This window comes from Ictidomys tridecemlineatus, chromosome 6, assembly GCF_052094955.1.
Source record: "Ictidomys tridecemlineatus isolate mIctTri1 chromosome 6, mIctTri1.hap1, whole genome shotgun sequence".
NCBI classification, from domain to species: domain Eukaryota; kingdom Metazoa; phylum Chordata; class Mammalia; order Rodentia; family Sciuridae; genus Ictidomys; species Ictidomys tridecemlineatus.
The window spans coordinates 9,812,482-9,831,663 of NC_135482.1; the positions used below are offsets into that span (position 1 = coordinate 9,812,482).

General features: G+C 61.5%; 3 protein-coding genes across 5 annotated transcripts; 2 read left to right on the forward strand and 1 right to left on the reverse strand.

Moving 5' to 3' along the window:
• Positions 1-623: 623 nt before the first annotated feature.
• Positions 624-7,698, reverse strand: Mpst (mercaptopyruvate sulfurtransferase). 3 transcript variants are annotated; one of them, XM_078052799.1, is made up of 3 exons: positions 7,544-7,698; positions 3,360-3,981; positions 624-1,227 (listed from the first exon to the last, which is right to left on the reverse strand). In XM_078052799.1, exons 2-3 carry the CDS (start codon positions 3,952-3,954, stop codon positions 929-931), a joined length of 894 nt encoding a protein of 297 aa, XP_077908925.1. In that variant the 5' UTR covers positions 3,955-3,981; positions 7,544-7,698; the 3' UTR covers positions 624-928. The 3 variants fall into 3 exon arrangements, with proteins under 3 accessions (XP_077908925.1, XP_077908923.1, XP_077908924.1); XM_078052797.1 differs by lacking the exon at positions 7,544-7,698 and adding an exon at positions 7,460-7,532; XM_078052798.1 differs by lacking the exon at positions 7,544-7,698 and adding an exon at positions 7,429-7,452.
• Positions 7,699-7,760: 62 nt separating this feature from the next.
• Positions 7,761-14,174, forward strand: Tst (thiosulfate sulfurtransferase). Its single transcript, XM_005322287.5, has 3 exons — positions 7,761-7,916; positions 8,439-9,055; positions 13,714-14,174. The coding sequence occupies exons 2-3, from the start codon at positions 8,461-8,463 to the stop codon at positions 14,010-14,012; spliced, it is 894 nt and encodes a 297-aa protein (XP_005322344.1). The 5' UTR covers positions 7,761-7,916; positions 8,439-8,460; the 3' UTR covers positions 14,013-14,174.
• A 90-nt stretch (positions 14,175-14,264) lies between these two features.
• On the forward strand, positions 14,265-17,591 carry LOC144378529 (uncharacterized). The gene is made up of 2 exons (XM_078052796.1): positions 14,265-17,159; positions 17,228-17,591. Exon 1 carries the CDS (start codon positions 14,348-14,350, stop codon positions 15,329-15,331), a length of 984 nt encoding a protein of 327 aa, XP_077908922.1. The 5' UTR covers positions 14,265-14,347; the 3' UTR covers positions 15,332-17,159; positions 17,228-17,591.
• The last annotated feature ends 1,591 nt before the right edge of the window (positions 17,592-19,182 follow it).

Genomic DNA, 19,182 nt, shown 5'->3' on the forward strand with positions numbered 1-19,182 from the left:
TTCTGTTTCCGGAGAAAGAAACAGACAAGGTCACTTCCAAGGTTTCCCTAGGAATGACTGACATGGCCTGCGTTTTGCCACTGAGATGCCATCCGGGGCCTGGGAAGATGGGGAGAGGTGGCCCAGGTCCTGGCAGGGAGACGGGGTCTTCTCAGGTGCCTGCACCCTGCTCTACACAGAGATTAAACATGGAGGGCGGAGCCTGGAGCAGCAGAGTCTCCCAGAGCAAAAAGGACGCCCTCTCCTCTGGCTGCCCCACCCAGCTAGTCTCCACCCAGGGACCAGCCTGCAAGAGCCACTTCCCAGAGTTTGTACCAGGTTCCCCACTGGCCAAACTCAGCCTTTCCCCAGATCATTCCGGCTGGGCTGGGACAGCCCCCTGCTGAGCTGTGGACACCTCTCTCTATTGAGTCAGATGCCCTGTATACAGGGGGCTTGGGTGGGACCCCAACATGTCACAGTGAAATTCACCTGAAACAGTCCAAAAGTCAGAGAGAGACCCCAGGACCATGGGGCTGGAGGAGTGTTTGCCAGGGGGCATTCTGGTCACCCGGAGACCCTGGGGCCCTGTGGAGCGACCTTTGCTGAGCACGTGGGACACGGCACCCAGGCAGCCCCACAGCGACAGTGCTTGGCTGTTTTATTTCCTCAATAGTAAAACAGAAGGGAGGCGGGGCCCCAGCTCAGCACCAGGCGGGGTGGGGCGGCGGTTCGGGGTTCTGGCCCCCTCCCCAGTGCCTCTGCCGGCACCCCCCCCTCCATTGGGAGCCCTTGAGTCAATGGAATTCCTGGTGTCCGATGTCACCTGAATGCCACCAGAGCTGGATGAGGAAACACTGTTTCAGGAAAAGCAGAGTCAGAGCAACCAGGCTGGGCACTGCTGGTGGTCAGCTGTCCCTGAGCTGGCCGGAGTCCATCCTGCCCAGCCTCAGTGGGTCTTCCCCTGGCCCTCGGAGATGATTTCTTCTGGCTGGGCACGCATGTACCACTCCACCCAGGAGCCATCGTAGATGGGCACATCGGCCTTGCCACAGAGGTAGGCCCCCAGTGCCACATGGCAGGCCGTGACGCCAGAGCCACAGGTGGCCACCAGTGGTTTGGAAAGGTCCACCTTTTTCTCCTGGAACAGACGGCTGATCTCCTCGGGGCTCTTCTCCAGGCCCTCCTGAGTCAGGAATTCCGTGAAGGGGATGTTCACCGTGCCGGGGATGTGGCCGGGCTCGATGCCTGCGGAGGAGAGCGGGGAGGAGAGAAGAGATGGAAGGTGGTGTGAGGGGCACCCCGTGTGTGAGGCTGCACGTCGGGGCTCCCAGGCAGGCAGATGCCAAGCCCTGTCCTGCACCATCTCACGGGGTCCTCACAACACGAAGCTCAGCACCCAAGAGTTTGCCCCCTTCTGCAGACAGCGATGCTGGGGATCAATGCATCTAGCAAACTGCTTTCTGGAGTTTGACCCTTAAAATGGGCTCCCCCCAGGGCCACAGCGGGCCCCAGGCTTCCTGATGTGCACCTGGGAACCCCAGAGCCCTCAGTGTGACCTCTGTCCAGCTAGAACCTGTAGCACTTGCAGGCGAGGGGTCTGCATCTGGCAGGACAGACAGGCAAGAGCTGGGCAGCTGGGCATCATGACAAGTCCTACAGCGGCGCGGGGGGCGCCAGAGTGGACATTGCTGAACGCTGTCTCGGGAGCCCCTGGCAGCATTATTCCCTTAATCCTCCATGGAAACCAACCGTCACCTCCCCTTTTGTAAAGGAGGAGAATAAGGCACAAAGTCTTGCCTGCCCTGGCTCGTCACTGTCACGGGCAGAGAAGGCGTAAGCCGGTGCCATCCAGAGCTGGGGCTACTGAGCAGCAGCCACGCTGCCCAGAGGGAGGCTGGGAGCCCGCAAAGGGGGCAGGGCTCAGCCAGGAATGGGGGCTGGGTGGTGGGGCTCACAACAAAAGGGACCCACACAGCCAGTGACTCCAATCAGGGCAGTTCAGACTCCAGGGCAAAGCTCTAGGGCAGCCTCTGTGTCACGCAGGGGTGACAACCTAGGGGGAGCTGCTGACCCGCCCCTGTCCCGATCCCTGGAAGGGACCATGCATCCCTAGTGAACAGATGCAGACGAGGGGCTCAGTCAGGGGCATCACCCAGCCAGCCCAGAGGGGCGAAGAGCAGGCTGTCAAGCCAGGGTGCCACCTACAGTCAGAGCTTCCCACACCCGGCAGGCCACCAAGCAGAGAGCACCTGCCCTGCTGGACTGATGTGGAGACTACAGGTGCACTTGGCCCTTCAGCACGGATGGCATGCAGGGACAGTCCCCACTGATTTGGGCAGGAGCCGGCTTCACACCTATTAGCTTGACTCAGCCGTCAACAAGCCCACCAAGTGTGTACCGTTAGCTGTCACCCATGGATGGGCGGATGGATGGGGGACATGCTAACCACCTCTGAAAAACACCATGGCGGGGCTGGGGATGCGGCTCAAGTGGTAGCGCGCTCGCCTGGCATGTGCAGGGCGCTGGGTTCGATCCTCAGCACCACATAAAAAATAAATAAAATAAAAAGGTGTTGTGTCCACTGAAAAATAAAAAATATTTAAAAATTCTCTCTCTCTTAAAAAAAAAAAAAGGCCAGACAAGTACATGTTAATCACATCACTTCCCGTCCCCTGCAGCTCATCTGGGTGTGCAAATCAGAGCAGAGTGCTTTACACACTTGCTCTCTTTAGACTCTCACTGCACTCTTTATGTCCCCAGGGCTCACAGTGCACACCAGCAGGGGCTGAGGTTCAGAGAGATTGGGTGACCTGCTGGATGTCACACAGCCAGGGCAATCTGAGGTGGGCTCTGAATCCAGGTGGGCTGGGGATGCAGCAGGACCCAGGTGGTGCCCTTCTCAGGTGAACCATATGAAGCTGGCATTCACGTAGGGTCAAAAATGGTGCCCTGGGAAATCCAGCCACAGCCACCCGGTTGGTGTCCTCTCCACCGGCCCTCTGCAAGCATCATCCCTCTGGGAGAAGCCCTTCCTGCTCTGGCCCCACTTCTTCCTCCATCCATCATGGCTGGGGCTGCGGGAAGGACCTGACGGGACTCATCCCTTGGTTTCTTTACCAAACTGGGGACTGTCCCCCACTTCCCCCACTGAAGCCACACACAGCACTGGGGTGACAGCACTGGGGTGGGAGCGCTGGGGTTCTCACCCTGGGTTCCCCACGTGCTTGGGGTGGCCACTGCCCGATGCCCAGGAGGGGACAGTGAGGCTTAGAGAGGAAGGTGCCCTCGGCCCGAAAGGGAGGAAAGGGCCAGGAAGCGCCAGGGCGCAGGCCAGCCCTGCCCCAGCCCCAGGCCACCTCCCGGCCCCTTTAAGTTACCGTCTCGGGGCTCAGGCTCGGTCCCGCGGAAGCGGCCAGCGGCACGGGCGTCCACCACCTGGAAGTGCCGGGACTCCAGGTTGTCCTTGATGTCCTCGTAGGTCTTGACGAAGGCGGGGTCGAGCTGGGCATGGAACTCGGCGGGCGCCGGGCGGCTCTTGCCCGAGCTGAGTGGGAGGCTCTGGCGCAGCCAGTTTCGGAGGCCGCCGTCGAGCAGCGACACGGTGCGGTGGCCGAAGGCGCGGAACATCCACCAGACGCGCGGCGCCGCGTAAAGGCCCTGGTCGCTGGCGTCGTAGACCACGACGTGGGTGGCGGCGCCCACGCCCAGGCTGCCCGCGTACTCGGCGAACTGCGCGGCGCTCGGCAGCATGTGGTCGTAGGGCGACGTGCGGTCGCTGCACTGGTCGAGGTCAAAGAAGGCTGCTCCTGGGATGTGGCGCTCCTCGAACTCGCGGCGCGCGTCCCGGCCCAGCTTGGGCAGGTACCAGGAGGCATCCAGCAGCTGCAAGGGCTGCCCGGCCCGCGGGGCCCGCAGTGCCTCGGCCACCCACTGCGCGGACACCAGCGCGCGGAAGAGCTGCGGACTGGCCATGGCGGCGGCAACACTGGGGCTGCAGGCCTGCGCGACAGGGAAGATGTCAGGAGGGAAGGGAGGCAGAGGCGGGCCCCAGGGCGCGGAATGATTGCACGGCTGGGCTGGAGCAGGGGCTGGGGCCTGGTGGGTGGGGGCGTGGAGCCCGCTCGGGGCAGAGTCCAGGAATGCAGGCGGCACTGGGGGGAGCCCAAGCAGACGGGTCACCCTGGGCCTCCCTCTGCGGGGCCTGGGATGTGTACACAGCTCCAAGTGACCGAATGACCAGGAACCCCAGGAGAGGGTTAGGCAGACCCCTCGGTGCAGCTCGCTGGGCAGGCCCCTGGGCGGGTGGGAGCAGGGGCGGGAAGGCTCACTGACACTTTAAAGCAATCAAGGCCAAAGTCTCAGCCCCTCCCTTAGAGTCACCTCTGCCTCCTTTCCCACCCGGCAAGCCCTGCTGGAACGCCTCACTGGGTCACCAGGCATTTCAGTAAGATGCCCAAGAGGAATGGGGAGCGGGGGTCACTGTCTGCTCACAATATCCCAGAAAAGCCCCAGACACAGCAGACTGTCAATCACTTGTCCATGGAGGGACCTTAGAGGGTTGATATTGTCACCATTTCACAGAAGGGGAGAGAGAGGTTCACAGAAGGGCACTAAAGTGTCCTGGTGGCAACAGGCTCCACCTTAGGCAGCCTGGTCCAGACCCACTGCCCAGATGGGCTGCCCAGCCTGGGGCTGGCTCTGGGAGTCCAGGAAGGCCAGTTTGTGCCCGGCCTGTTTTCTCTCTGGCCTGTCTTTAGCAGCACCAACAGTGACAGCCCCTTTGCAGGACAGGACTGTCAGGGAATCAGCTCACCAGCCCAGGAAGTGGCAGTCCCCACATTCCAGGGCAGGCTCCCCAAATACTTCAAGTCCACTTATGACGGCTGGTGCCCTGCTCCATAAGGGGCCTCCGTGCAGGTTACAGAAAAGGACTCTTCCTGCCAGGCAGAGGCAAGGCCCTACCAGGGAGGTGGCTGGGCATGTGGCCCTCTCACGTGGACCCTAGGTAGGGCCCAGACCTTACATCCACACAAGGGAGTCCTATCAGTGACACAAAGCAGGTAGAGAGCAGGGCTCCTGGAATGTCCCTGGAGGCTAGACCACATGCTCGGGCCACAGCCTCAGTGGTGGCAGAAGGCCTGTCTTCTGAGTGAGCCAACCGGCAGCTGAGGATTAAGTGCACCGCCCTTGGTCACAGAGCTGAGCCGGGGCAGCCTCAGGATCAGAAACCAGAATTCAGTCCCGAGGCTGGGCTTCTTCTCCAGCCCCAGGTGTCACGGTGACCAGAGCCTGTTGAGCGCTCGGTGCCCCCACCCCAGTCTCATCCCAGCTGGCTGTCAGGAACCCACTTCACCCACAGCGTCAGGCCCTGTGCTGGATTCCGAGCAGCTCCTGACTTGGCCAGGCCCCGGGGGAGACAGGCTGCAGCCTTCTCTAGCAACTGAGGAAAGCCTGGAGCTCAATGCAGACCGGAGGACGGCTACCTCGATCAAGGGCGGGAGGCTTCCTGGAGGAGGTGGCCGTCCAAAATGGGACCTTCCACTTGACTTTGGGGATAAGGAGGGTGCCAGGGGCCTTGGCTAAAGGGTGATCCCAGTACCCACGGGGTGTGCCACAGTTACATAATACTGGAGTGCTGCTGGCCTCACTTGTGAACCATACAAGCTCCTGGAGCCCCATCATTCTTGGGACCCTTGCTTTTTTCTCCCCAAAGATTCAATCAGAGTGAAAAGCACCATGGTTTGGGAGTCAGAGAGCCCCGCCCCAGAGTCAGTGCAGAGACCACACGACTGCCTAACTGCTTGTGTGATGGTGGGCACATCTGGGCCATGCAAGGGGGCAGCCAACCTCCACTCTTACAGAGAAGATTAAATAATAAACGGAAAAGGGCCACCGTCATGCACTACCCATGGGGTCTTAATAATCATTAAAAACGGCCTAATGAAATCTCATTATTTCTTCCAGTTTTCTCTCAGGTGGCCTTGAACCTGAACCCAGGGCAGCAAATTGAGAATCTTAGAATTTTAGAACTTGACCTGGGGCAGTGGTGCATGCCTGTAATCCCAGCCACTCAGGAGGCTGAGGAAGGAGGCCAGCCTCAGCAACTTGTGAGACCCTCAGAAACTTAGGGAGACACTGTGTCAAAATAAAAAATAAAAAGGACTCAGGATATAGCTAAAAGGTTAAGTGCCCCTGGGTTTAATACTTAGTACCAAAAATAAATAAATAAATAAATACCCCCTCCCCCCACACACAAGAATTTTAGGATTGGGTGGGACTTCAGAGGTCTGTCATCCTGTCCTGCACCCCCTGCTTGATTGACAGGCAGTTCTCACAAAGGATGGTGGGCTATGGGGGAGGGTCTGAAAGGGCAGGCTGTGGGTGTTCCTGCAGGGCAGGGACCAGGAGAAGGGATGAGGTCCCTGTGTGCACAGTGGGCCAAGATCATTGTAAGGGGACCTGGGGGATGAAGACCCCCAGGATGTACAGGGTAGCCCCAGGCCCATCTCAGGGGTGCACATAACTGCACTAAGAGTGGGCTCTGCCAATCCCATTGAGGTGGGCACTCAGGGGTCCTCTGACCACCCCTGGTACCTTCCTCACCACCATTAAGCCCAAGGCAGAGAGGATTCCCTGGTTAAATGCTTATCAAAATCTGAATTTTTGCAAGAAGCTGTAAGAAATCAGGTCAGGACAATTTTTAAAAAGCGGGGAGGGGGTCCTGGGGATAACACTCCAGGGCTGGGAACAGCCTATAGTATGGGCCTCCTCCCAGTTTGCCAGACAGAGCCAAGGCTAAATTTCAGGGATTTTTGCCAACTGGTTATTAAACAACCACTGTTAAAATTCAACTTTTATAAATTTAGAATTAACTAGGTTCGATTAAAAACAAATACAATATTTTAAAAAGCGGTGACTTCAGCAGTGTGCTGGGCGAGCAAAGACAGCTCCCCAGCGTGGGCTTAGAGCTGGGACTAGGTCCCTCTCAACTCCTCGGCCTCCTGCTAGGCAGGACTGTTGGAGGAACTGAGTGACACCCTAGGAGCAGGCAGCGAGGCCACCCGGGCAGGCAGCGAGGCCACCCGGGCAGGCCGCAGGCCCCGACCGTTTACTTTCTTTTCACTCTGGCAAGTCCTCTGCCAGTTCTCCTGGGGGCCTCTGGGTCAGTGGGTCTCCCCTGGCCTCTCTGAATGGCTTTCAGGGTCCTCCTCCCACCCTCCTTCCCCAAGTGGCACCAGGTCACACCAACCTAGGGGCGACCTTCCTCCCACCACTCGCCCCCACCCCACCCTGCAGGCGACCCCAAGCAGCCCTGGACAGAGCCCCTTGGGGCGAATTAAGTGCGCCCTGGACACCCTTCGCTCCCAGTCGGCGCCCCCTCCTCCGCTAGGGCCGCGCGGGAAGTCCCGCGCCGCGCACCCCAAGGAGAGCCCTCCCGCTACCGACCGGCCGTCGCGACGCGGCGGGCAGCAGTTACCCGGGTCTCGGGCTCCCGGCTCCCTGCCTCTGCCATGGCGCCCCCTCCCCGCACCCGCCTTGGTCCCCTCCTTCCGCCACCAACCTGCGATGGGCCCAAGGGAGGAGACTCGGACACAGCCCACCGCCCTGGCCACTCGGAGCCGCCGCTGCCGGCGCCTTCCACCGGCCGGGCCCGCGGGGGGGAGACGCCGGCGCTGCGAGGCCGGATAGCTCGCCTCCCGCTGGCCGCCCGGCGCCCGGGGCAGCCCCCTGGGGTCTCAGAGGCACCCGGAGCCCAGGCTCGTCCGGGGCCTTCTTGCCGGAGTGGGGGCGGCGCGGGGCGGCGGTCGGCGGCGCAGGTCCCCCCTCTCGCAGTGGCACGATGGTGCGGGCCGCCCGGGAGCTAGCGGCTCAGGGTTTGAACGTGCCAGCTTCGCCAACGGCTGGGGCGAGCGCCAGCGAGGCGGCCAGGGCGAGTGAGTGGGTCCCGCCACCTGCAGCCCAGGGGAGGGTCCTGGTGGCGAGAGCGGGGCGGGGTGCCCGGGACTCCCTGACCCGACGAGGACAGTGGGCACCCTGGAGGCGGGCTGCTGAGCGGGTGCGGGAGGGCGCTGTCCCGCGCGCCTGGGGACTCCAGGGCAGCTTCTCCCAGTGCACCCGCCCCTGCCCTCTGGGGAAAGAGGAGTCCAAGCGCAAGGACCGGTGCCCCGCATCTCGGGCGGTTAGCAGGATCCCGAGGGCGAGTATGGAGTTTGCCCAGGCAGACGCCCGTCCAGCGACGGCGGCGCCCAGAAACCCTTGCCCCACCCCCTTCCGCGCCGGCAGGGAGCGGGGGGAGGGCTGGGGCGCGTCCTTGGGAATCCGCAGACCGCTGCTGCACCCCGGGAGGTCACAGTGCATCCTGGGGTGCCGGGGAGAAGCAGCTGCTCCTCCCAGGCCCCACCCACTGCCCCCAGTGCGCTCAGGCTTGTCTCTTTCCCGATTCCCATCTGCGCCAGGTGACAACGCAGAGCAGACACCATGGTTCAACAGGTGCTCTACCGGGCCCTGGTCTCCACCAAGTGGCTGGCGGAGTCCCTCCGGTCAGGCAAGCTGGGCCCCAGCCTGAGGGTGCTGGACGCGTCCTGGTACTCACCGGGCACTCGTGAGGCCCGCAAGGAGTACCGAGAGCGCCATGTGCCGGGTGCCTCCTTCTTTGATATAGAGGAGTGCCGGGACACGGCTTCGCCCTACGAGATGATGCTGCCCAGCGAGGAGCACTTCGGAGACTACGTGGGCCGCCTGGGCATCAGCAACGATACGCATGTAGTGGTATATGATGGTGACAACCTGGGCAGCTTTTATGCTCCCAGAGTCTGGTGGATGTTCCGAGTGTTTGGCCACCGCACTGTGTCAGTGCTCAATGGTGGCTTCCGGAACTGGCTGAAGGAGGGCCACCCGGTGACATCTGAGCCCTCACACCCAGAGCCAGCCATATTCAAAGCCACTCTGGACCGCTCCCTGCTCAAGACCTATGAGCAGGTCCTGGAGAACCTGGAATCTAGAAGGTTCCAGCTGGTGGATTCACGATCCCAAGGGCGGTACTCTGGCACTGAGCCAGAGCCAGATGCAGTAGGTGAGTGTCCCAGTGGTCCCCGGGGAGTTGATATGGAGTTAGGGTGACTGGGACCCTCTCCAGGTTTTGCCCTCAGGCCCCCCACGCAGGCCTCAGTCTATCTGTAGGATACACCTAACCCTGACCACTTTTTCAGCTCAGATGCATGACGACCTATGTATGGGTCTTGATAGTCACGTGATGACAAGTGACGCAGCATCGCCAGAGGTGACTGGTGATGTCTGCCCATGTCCACTTCCAGGCACCCCCACATGCACTAGGTTGTACCAAAGGGCATGATGCCCATGAGCCAGCATTTATACGGGAGCCTCCTAAGGACACACTGGGCTTACGCAGTCCCCAGAAGCTTCTCCAGCCATCTACAACACCCTTCCTGACCCCTCCCTCCCCTCAGCTTCCCTGGTCCCTGGGCTGAGGTTTGCAGGACAGCTCAGTTGATAACCTTTCCTAGCAGCTGGGCCTGAGGTGGAGCTGCCACGCTAGACACCTGTCACGGTCCCGTCCCATCCAACAAGTTGTAGTGCCCCATTTTAAAGTGTGTGTGTGTGTGTGTGTGTGTGTGTGTGTGTGTGTGTCAGAACGTTCAGTGATGTGCTTCATTCAAGTGCTGAGCCAGGGTTGAGCCAGAGCTGCCTTGTTTTAAGCCAGAACTCTAAACCTGGATACGCTCCCCCAGGGCTAGAGAGGAATCCCCTTTGCTAGATATTCCCAGAGAGATGGCCCTTCAGTCCCCTCCTGTGGAAGGGAGGCCAGAAGTCTGCATTGCTCGGGGCAGGAACCACTGCGGACAGGAACCACCGAGGTCTAGAAGCTCCTGGCTAGAGGGAACTTGGGTCTTGCCTTTCCCAGGTGCAGAACTTGCCAGCCTGTGCCTCCTGGTGGCTCTCCCCTCCCCCCACTCCCCAGGATCTACCTCTGGTGCAACATTTTGCCTACCTTGTGAAACAGTGTTGCTTCCTTTGTGTGCCCCAGGGAGAGAATGTGGGAAAACTGTCCAGTCACAGAGCTGGAGGGACCGAGAGGTCACCTCATCAGACAGAGGCTCACAGAGGCAGGGGCAGGGCCAGCCGAGGAGGTCTCTGCTTCCCTCAGCCCGGCTCTCCCAGGCCCCTGCTCGCCTGCCGGGCCTGCTCTCTGGAGGTCTGGAGGAGGTTCTGGATCCTTGGTCACCTTCCAGAGACTCCTGGCACCTGTGCTTGCCGCCCACTGCCCTTGGCTCAAGATGCCTTTTCTTCTTGGGGCTCAGGCTGCCCTGGAGGGAGGAGAGAAGGAGCTGGTTCTCTGGTGTTTCCCAGCCTGCTCCCAGGGAAATGGAGAAATGGGGTTCAGGCGCACTCCTTACCATTCCCATTTTACAGAGGGGAAAACCGAGGCATAGAAAAGGGGAACGGCGTGCTCCTGTGATGCCTCCAGAGCGCCCTGAATGCTCCCTCCTCTGTGACCCTCCTCCCACCTCTGGTGCCCAACGGGCCGTGCCAGGGAACATGAATCCTCCTTTCGGCACTGCCACTCCTTTGCATTGTGACCTCAATCTAATGGCTTGACCTCTGAGGCCCCTTTATAAAACCATCAAAATAGGGTCCGCCCTACCCACGGGTGTGGAGGTGCTGACTGCAATGCAACGGTGGTTGTAAAGGGATTGAGGGCAAGGAAAGGACAGGTCAGGGCCACCCGGAGGCATCGCCGGCTCCCTCCCTCATTCTCTGCTGACCTCCATGCAAAATGTTTGGGGACACAAAGTCACATGAGGCTCTGTCAGGTTCATGGTCCCCAACCTGGGGGGGAATAAGGCTCAGCCGTCCAGATGGGAGGTCAGGGACAGGCTTTGCCCAGAGTGTCCCTGGAGGAGCGACCCCAGGAGGAGCAGAGGGCTACTTCCTGGCTGGAGGAGGCCCTTGGCCTAAGTGTGTGCCTTAGTCCTTTGTCGGGGACAGGGTAGGACTTGTTGAGATTCAGTTTACATCTGGGTGTGGCACCTAGGGGTGGCCCTGGCACGTCAGTCTGCCTTGCTCTCCTGACCTCCCCCTGGGTGGGGAGGAGGAAGAGGGAGGAGGCAGGGCAGAAGCCGGAGGACTTGATCCTGCTCTGCCGGCCGTGGGAGAAGAGACTTCTCTAAGGAGGCGGAGCGGCCAAGACTTGGACCTGGTCGGCAGCATCAAAGCAGGGCTGTTTCCGAAGGCCACCCCTTCTCCTGGGTGGGGAGAGCAAACACCAGGCTGGGGGAAGGTCCCTGCTCCACGGGGCTGGGGAGCTCCTCTGCCTGTGTCCCTCCCCTCCAGGGCCAGGGCTGCCCACACTGAAGGAAGGCAGGAAGGGCCAAACAGGTTTCCCTGGCCTTGAGCGTTCACACCTGTTGGCAGCTGAAGACGTAAGAGTGCCAGCTTGACTCACACCTTGGCCAGAACCGGAACGTAGATTCCTAGACCTCCGAGCAGTTGACATGGGACGTCAGCTCGTCCACTCCCCCGCCTCAGCCTCCTTTTCTAGGGAGGCTCAGGGTAGTCAAAGAACACAGGCTTTAAGGTCGATCAATCTCCCCCAACACATTTTTGGGGACCCCGGGGCCAGGTGCCAGAGGTGATGTTGTGCCCATTTTTCGTGGGGACGGGAAGGCCCTGGGCCTGCAGATGCAGATACCGTGGACGTGGGCGGGGAGCAGCAGGAGACTCCGTCTGGGCACAGGAGCCTTTCCTCCGCTTGGCTGCTCTCCAGCTTCTCTGCGGGAGGGGCACATCTTGGCGCCACAGGCTGCTGGCTCCTCATTGGGGTTCCCCAGGCAGCCCCTGAGCCGTGGGCACAAGCAGGAGGCCCTCCCCGGCTGGAGCCCTGCTCCACAGAAGCCCCCAACTGCACCTTTTCTCAGAAAAGGGGTCCTTAATGGAATCAGAAAATAAGCAATGGCGCGTCCTCGTTGGCGGTGGGGAGAGGAGGCCCCAGTGTGTGCTCTCCTGGGGTCACTGACCCCGCCCCAGCTGCCCCGGAAAGCGCCCACAGTGGGTTCCTGGAGGAAGGTCACCCCCGAGCCACCGGGCTAGTGCACAGCTGGCTTCAGGCACAGGTCTGGGGCAAAGCAAGATGAAATTGCCACAGGAAGAGGGACCGGATGTCTGTCATCCAGGGACCTGATGCTAATGAGTTTCACAATCCTCTTTGGGGCTTGGGGTGGGGGCCCAGAACCCCATGGTGCCTGATGAGTGCCCAGGCCCCCAGGGCTTTTACCTGTCATAGGTAAACTCCCCCCAGGCTGTGTCACAGGCAGGGGACTGAGAGCTGGCAGGGCAGGGCCTGTGCAGAAGACCAGGATGTGGCCTGGTCCCACTAGTCAGGTCCTGCCCTGCCCCCTCCTGCCACCCTGGCCCCACCTCCCATGGTCCAGGTTTACTGGGGCTGTGGGGACTTGGGGAGGACCCCCAAGAGGTGGAGGCAAACCTGTGTGGAGCCCCAGTCCCGTTCCCCAAGTCTGGAGGGCGCAGGGTGTGTGAGAAGGGAGGAGGGTCCCTGGCAGCTTAGGGACTGGGCCAAGGCCTTGCGGGGGCCAGCTCTGTCCACGTCCAAACCCTGGGCCCCTCTTGCTATTTCAAAGCCAGTTTGTTCTTTTGGTTTTTTGGTGCCAGGGATGGAACCCAGGGGTGCCTACCACTGAGCCACGTCCCCGGCCCTTTCTAGATTTTATTTTGAGCCAGGGTCTCGCTGAGTTGCTGAGGCTGGTCCAGAGGCAGTTTGGGCAGAGGGGCCCTGCTGGTGGAAGGGACCCCGGGCCAGCCTAGCTACACATTGGCTTCTATCCACACCTTGCCCAGGCCTGAAGGGCCCACGGTGACCCCGTCTTCATAGGTGGCAAAGTGGCAGGAAGCCACAGCATCTGAGGGCAGGGGTGGGGGCAGCCCCAGTGGTCAGTGCTGTCCCTGTGGCCTTTACTCCTCACATGGGGGGGGAGGGGCAGTCTCACTCCTCTTTTACCCCTGGGGAAACTGAGGCCCAGAGAGGTGGCAGGACTTGTTCAAGGCTACCCAGCTGGTAAGTGGCAGAGCTGGGCTTCCGCTTAGGCCTGGTACCAGGTCACCTGCTCTTTTCACAGCTGTGTGCCCAGAAGGAAACCCAGGGGGCTCGTGGTGACCCCAGGCCTGTCGTACCTGTCCATGTGGCCTGAGGTGGGACACTTGGTTTCACCAGGCCTCGGTGTGTTCATCTGTAATCTGGAGTGACATTGAACTTAGTGGCTTGTGACATTTCCTGACGTCAGTCTTCCTTGCTGGGCTGGCAGCTCCAGGGGGGGCCTCGGCGGTGGCTCTTTAGTCAACATGGCATGTGGCATTGGCAGTCACGGGTCCCATGTGTCCCTCTCGACAGTGCAGTGACGTAGGTCGATGCCACTGAGCCCATTTTACAGATGAGGCAGCCGAGGTGCAGAGAAGGGAAGCCGCTCTGCCATGGCGGAGGCTGGTGGAGACGGACCGCCGAGGCTCATCCCTGTCCTCCCGAGCAGGAGTCACTCTGGACCCCCTGCTTCAAGGAGGCTGCGGGGGTCTCAGCCTCGGTGTCATAGTTAGGGCTGGCAACAAGTTTAGCTCCACAAGGTGCCAAGAAGATGTCACTTTTATGTGCAAAGCCTGTGGCCCCTCCACCCTGGCCTCCCTGACCCTGTCCTCTGCCCCCAGGGCTGGGCTCCGGCCACATCCGCGGCTCGGTCAACATGCCCTTCATGGACTTCCTGACGGCGGACGGCTTCGAGAAGAGCCCCGAGGAGCTGCGCGCCATGTTCCAGGGCAAGAAGGTGGACCTGTCCAAGCCCCTCATCGCCACCTGCCGCAAGGGTGTCACCGCCTGCCACATTGCCCTGGCCGCCTACCTCTGCGGCAAGCCCGACGTGGCCGTCTACGACGGCTCCTGGTCCGAGTGGTTCCGCCGGGCGCCCCCCGAGACCCGCGTGTCCCAGGGGAAGGGCGGCAAGGCCTGAGCCCAGCCTCTCCTGGGACACCGGCTCTGGCCAGGTCAGGGGTTCTGCGTGACCCTCGGCTGGACCCTGCCTCTGGAGTCAGGCAGGTGGACGGAGCCAGGCAGGTGGACGTGGTTTTTAGAATTGCCCTCCCCCACACTGGAATAAAGCGCCTTTTCCAGAGCCCTCTGCGGTCTCCCTCCACCCTGTCCCTGTCCCCGCTTCACCCCCAGACTCCTTGGCCTCCACTCGGCAAGAAGCCGCCCGAGCCCCCCTCCCCAGCTGTGGGAGCCTCTCAAGGGCCACTTCCTTATTCAGTCGCCCGCACCCCAGGTCAGGGGACTTTGCCCTGGAGCATGGGGGACCTACGGGGCCAGAGAGGTGAGCCCTGGGCCAGCCTGGCATCCCCCGCTCCTGCCATGGGCCCAGCCCCTTGTGCGGAGGGGAAGGGGACAGCCAGCCTCCCAAGTGAGTGTCCCAAGGTGGCTCAGAGCCCAGGGCCTCTCAGAAGCAAGAGGCAAGCAGCCTCCTCTGTGGGCCTCCTTCCTGACTCAGTCAGACCTTCCGGGGCGCCATGGGGGAGGGGCTGGGAGGCCTCTGGGCCTGGCCTCCAGTTTGGAGGCCACCAGAGGGGAAGCTGCCAGGCCGGCGGCCACAGGGCTGGATCCCGAGTTTCCCAGAGAGTCCTGAAGCCCTGGGGGGGCTGCAGGGGGGATTCCAGCCCTACAGGGTGCCCTCTGGTCCCTCTCCTGCTTCCCTGGGCCACGTCTGAGCCCGGAGCGGGCGCCCAGGCCCTCAGCCTCTGCAGAGGCCTCGCCTCAGGGGCCCTCCTCGGCTACTTCGGGGGCAGGCTCAGGAGTGACAATGGCTCTGCCGCCATCTGCTCCCCCGTCACAGCCGCTCCGTCAGCACAGTCATGGGCACCTGCTGTGGGTCAGGTACATCCAGGTGCCAGGGCTGGGCCGGGGACACGGCAGTCCTCCTGCCACCTCCCACGGGCTTACCACAGGACACTGTGTGTCGGGGTGGATGGTGCTGGGGACGGTGTGGAGGGCCAGGCGCTTCTCAACGTGGGGCCCTGTCCCCAAGCCCAGGTCCGGAAGCTCATCCTGCAGGAAAACCAGCATCTGAGGGGCCAGCGCGGGGGAGAAGGGGGAAGTGGGACTGGGCTTGCGGCCACCTTCTCGGCCCCGCGGCCACGGGTGGAGGCTCAGAATAAGGAGGAGAGGGACAGCCATGCTGGGGGACAGCGGCAGAGGTTTGCAGACCCGGGCCCCTCCCACCCTCACGGTCGTTTCTGGCTCCTGTCTTGGCCTCGCCAGGAGCTGGGGGGTCTTTAGCGGTGGACAGGATTGTCATGAGGCCAAGTCCGTTCACGGTCGGCCGTGAGGCCCCCCGGGCATCCTCAGCCTGAGCAGGAGGGCGGGCGGGGCAGGCCCAGCTCAGCAAGCCAACCCTGTCCTTGGGCCTCCAGAGGTCCCCAGGTCAACATGCAGAGCTGAGCACGCTGGCCCGTCCCCAAGGCAGCACCAGAGACAGAGGGAGAGACCAGCGCCCACTGGCTGTCCGTAGGCCCCAGTTGAAGAGTCAGTGTTTTTAGCACAAGTGACAGGTCCCCTTCAGGTCCCCAAGGATAACTGAGGCCACCATTATCATCCTATCCCCCCCCCCCCATATGCTACACAGTAAAGCTGCCGGGAAATTAATAATATACAGCCCAGCGGCGTGATCAGTAAGTCAACTAAGAACAAGTGAAGCTTGAGGGTTTATTTGGAGTTGCTGTTAACAGTCTCTGCAGGGAGCAGAGCCCTGAAGGAGGTGAAGAGGCTAGTCCAGCAGATGTCCAGGGACAGGAAGTTGCAGTGGGGGGAACAGCCAGTGCAAAGGCCCTGAGGCTGCAGTGCTCGGTGTGTTCACCATGGGCCAAGGCAGCATTGGCCAAGGAGGACGGGCCAAGGTCTGCAGGGGCCATAAGGGCCATTGGGAGGTAGGGCCTTGGCGGTAAAAGGGGAGTTCAGCTTTTAATCCAGTTGAGATGGGAAATTACCGGAAGGTTTGGGTTAGAGCAGGGACAAGGTTCAACCTTGGTTTTACCAGGATCACTGCCTGCCGAGGTGAGAGAAGATCAAAGGACAGTGGTGGAGGAGTCCAGCATGGTCCCGGTGGACTGTCCTGTCCAGTGTGACCTTCTCCCTCAGCATGGGGGTGGCCACTGCTGGCACCATCAGAATGTGGCCAGGGAGGCAGGTGGCACTTTGGTGCACGTGGCACACACGACCGTCGTGTTCCGTGGGGACTCTCTTTTCCTTGCTGGTTTGACGAAGGAAGGGACCTGTGGGGCCCCATAGCTAGGCACTGAGGTCGGCCTCTGGGTGACCAGCAGGACGCTTAGGCCTTCAATCCAAAGGCCACCAGGAACCGTGTGTGTCGGCCTGAAAACAGGGCCGCAGTGACACCTGAGCCCGCTCCCCACTGCTCCGACCTGCATCTAGGCTCCTCAGCACGCCGGCCTTCCGTCTCTACCCAGCTACCCGCAAGGCCCAGGCGGGAGGATCGCGGGTCTGAGGCCCAGGCGGGAGGATCACGGGTCTGAGGCCCAGGCGGGAGGATCGCGGGTCTGAGGCCCGCTGGGCAGCTCAGCCAGACTCTCTCAAAACCCACAACAGAGGGCTGGGGCAGCTCCCGTGAGCGGTGCTCAGCGGGCACAGCCCGGCTCCAACTTCTGCTGGGAGGGAACCCTCGTCCCTCTGCTGGGCTTCTAGGCCCCTTCAAGGTCCAGCCCGAAGGGCCCCCTGCCAGCCCCGAGCCTGTTTCCCTTGGCAGGGAGTCACGCGCCCTACTGAAGGCTTTGTGCTCCCAGGAAGGTCCTCTGCCCTGGTGGCCCCTGTCTACACCCCGCCTGGCACTTGGATGCTCGAGTGGACGGCACACAGAGACCCCTCCTGTCCCCTCAGGCCTGGCCCCTCATCCCTAGGGCAGGCCGGCCCGTGCTCTGAGGTCACAGAGCCCCGGGGGGTTGCCCTGGCAACTCCAGGGAGTCACTGGGAGGCACCTTCAGCATCCACCCTGTGGTCTGCCCCCCTAGCGTGCAGTTCGGTCAGCCCCCTCAGGCTTGGGTGGCCGCGGAGCGGTTTCGTGCTTTCCGACGTGATGAGAGACACTGGAGAGGTAAGGCCGGGCGGTGAGGGGACAGGGCTCCCTGGGCCTGGGACGTCACCTGTCTCCTCCCCACTCAGAACTGCTTGTGAGTGACAAGTGCCCAGCTGCAGCCAGACCTACCCTCCCTCCTCCTTGACCAAGATCTCTTGGGACATTCACTCCAGGTCAGAAAGTGGCAGTGGGCCCGCCCTTCTGCGTCAGCTGGTCCAGTACCGGGCAGTACTTCAGAGGGAGACAGGGAGCGGGGGTGGGGAGGGGGTCACATCAAGTCGGCGACAGAAGTGGAACTCTGACCTAAAGGGACCAACTTGAACTGACTTGGAGCTGTGTGCATGGCTCAGTCTCTGCACCATCTGGGTGAGGCCTGTGGTTGGCTTCTCTCTCCCTCTCTTGTCCCTGGCTTCCTCACCTTCCCCCTCCTTCCCTCCCCCTCCCTCCCTTCCTCTCCCCCCCCCTCTCCCCCCCTTTCTTTCTCCCGTGCTGGGGACGGAGCTAGGCGCACATTTCTCCTGCGGAGCTACAGCCCCTTCCCCGTCTCTCTCTGAGCCTGGGCAGGTAAGTTCACGTTTCCTGTGCGCACCTCGGTGAGTCCCCGAGAGGACGCCATCTCCCGGGTGTGGGGTGCTGCACATTTGAGTTGTATCAGCATCTTTTACTGCGTAACAAGTCGCCCCCCCCACATGGCGGCTTCCCATGACAGCGTCGATGACCTCACAGTCCTGTGGGCCTCGGTGGGTCATGGCTGCAGTCGGGTGCTGTGGGCTTCGGCTCGAGGATCAACCAGAGAAGGGCCTTCCCCAAGGCCACCCTGGTGGCTGGACTGTCAGCCAGAGGCCCGCTCTGCTCCGTTCCTTGCTGCATGGGCCTCTCCCAGGGCAGCTCTCAACGGGGACAAGGACTTCATCAGAGCATGTACTCTGGATGTAGCTGGGGACGTGGGCACTCCCCAGCTCCACGTCCGTCTGGGCTGGAACCTCGTGGTGCTCAGCTATGCCCTGTCCACTCACTCCCAGGCTGGGCATCTTTTCTGGGTTTATTTTAACTCTTTGGTTTGGCTCCTTTTCATTCCTCTCTGCCCCGCCCCTCCCTAAGCTGGTGGTGATTTTCACAGTTTTCTCAAAAGCTGTGAAACTCCCAGGAGCGCAGCACCGTGCTGAGGCCGCCTTCTCCTCCTGGGCTCCTGCTGACCCTTGGCTTCCTGGGGGCTGGAAGGTTCCTCCCAGAACCTCTGTGTGACTTAGGATCACTCCAGGATCAACAGGCCTTCGGTCACACCCTGGGCCTCACTTTTCCTCACGTGGCTCTGAAGTTATTTCCTTCTTTGTTTCTTTGAATAGATTGTTTTTCTTTCAGGACTGGAGATGGAGCACGGGGCACTTGACCACATCTCCAGCCCTTTTTAGTTTTCTATTTTGAGACAGCGTCTTGCTGAGGTTGGCCTCGAACTCGAGATCCTCCTGCCTCAGCCTCCCGAGTTGCTGGGATGACGGGCCTGAGCCACGGGGCTCGGGCTCCTGAAGCCATTCCTTAATTTTGCGTCTTTTGGCATCTGGGGAGGATGAGATCTTCAGCACAGTGATGCTCTGGCGCCTGTGCTCGACAGCTCTTCCCCCACATGTCACCACAGCGGGAGGGGACCCGGGGCTCCGGCAACACCGAACCCCGCAGCCCGTTGATCGTGCTCCGCTCTCCACGTAGCTAAGCTTCTGCCACTTGGAAGGGCTCTTCCCCTGAGCTCCAGTAACATGTCCTCGTCCCCTCTGCGCCCTCCCAGGCCAGGCTTCTGCCCGTTGAGGACTAAGGAGAGGGGCCTCTGCCCTCATCTCTCAGTACCCTACAAGGCTCTGCCTGCGCTCGGTCCCCAGCACCCCCACATTTCAGGCGTTTGGGGCACAACACCCAACTCCTGGTACCAGCCACGTATCTGCCGTCTCCTGCTGGGAACAAAGGGCCGCAGTGGGCAGCTTGACCCATGTGCCTGGAGAGCACCAGTCGGGGACTCACGGGTTCTGTGGTCGGGATCCTGGTGGGA

Bases quoted from the DNA above. Each gene is read 5' to 3' on its own strand.
- Mpst (XM_078052797.1), bottom strand. From the start codon at position 7,495: ATGGCAGAGGCAGGGAGCCGGGAGCCCGAGACCCGG. The intron at 3,982-7,459 runs GTAACTGCTGCC...CCTGTCGCGCAG, and splicing joins GCCGGGAGCCCGAGACCCGG to GCCTGCAGCCCCAGTGTTGC. The intron at 1,228-3,359 runs GTAACTTAAAGG...TCTCCTCCGCAG, and splicing joins CGAGCCTGAGCCCCGAGACG to GCATCGAGCCCGGCCACATC.
- Tst (XM_005322287.5), top strand. From the start codon at position 8,461: ATGGTTCAACAGGTGCTCTACCGGGCCCTGGTCTCCACCAAGTGGCTG. The intron at 9,056-13,713 runs GTGAGTGTCCCA...CTCTGCCCCCAG, and splicing joins GCCAGAGCCAGATGCAGTAG to GGCTGGGCTCCGGCCACATC.
- LOC144378529 (XM_078052796.1), top strand. From the start codon at position 14,348: ATGGGGGACCTACGGGGCCAGAGAGGTGAGCCCTGGGCCAGCCTGGCA.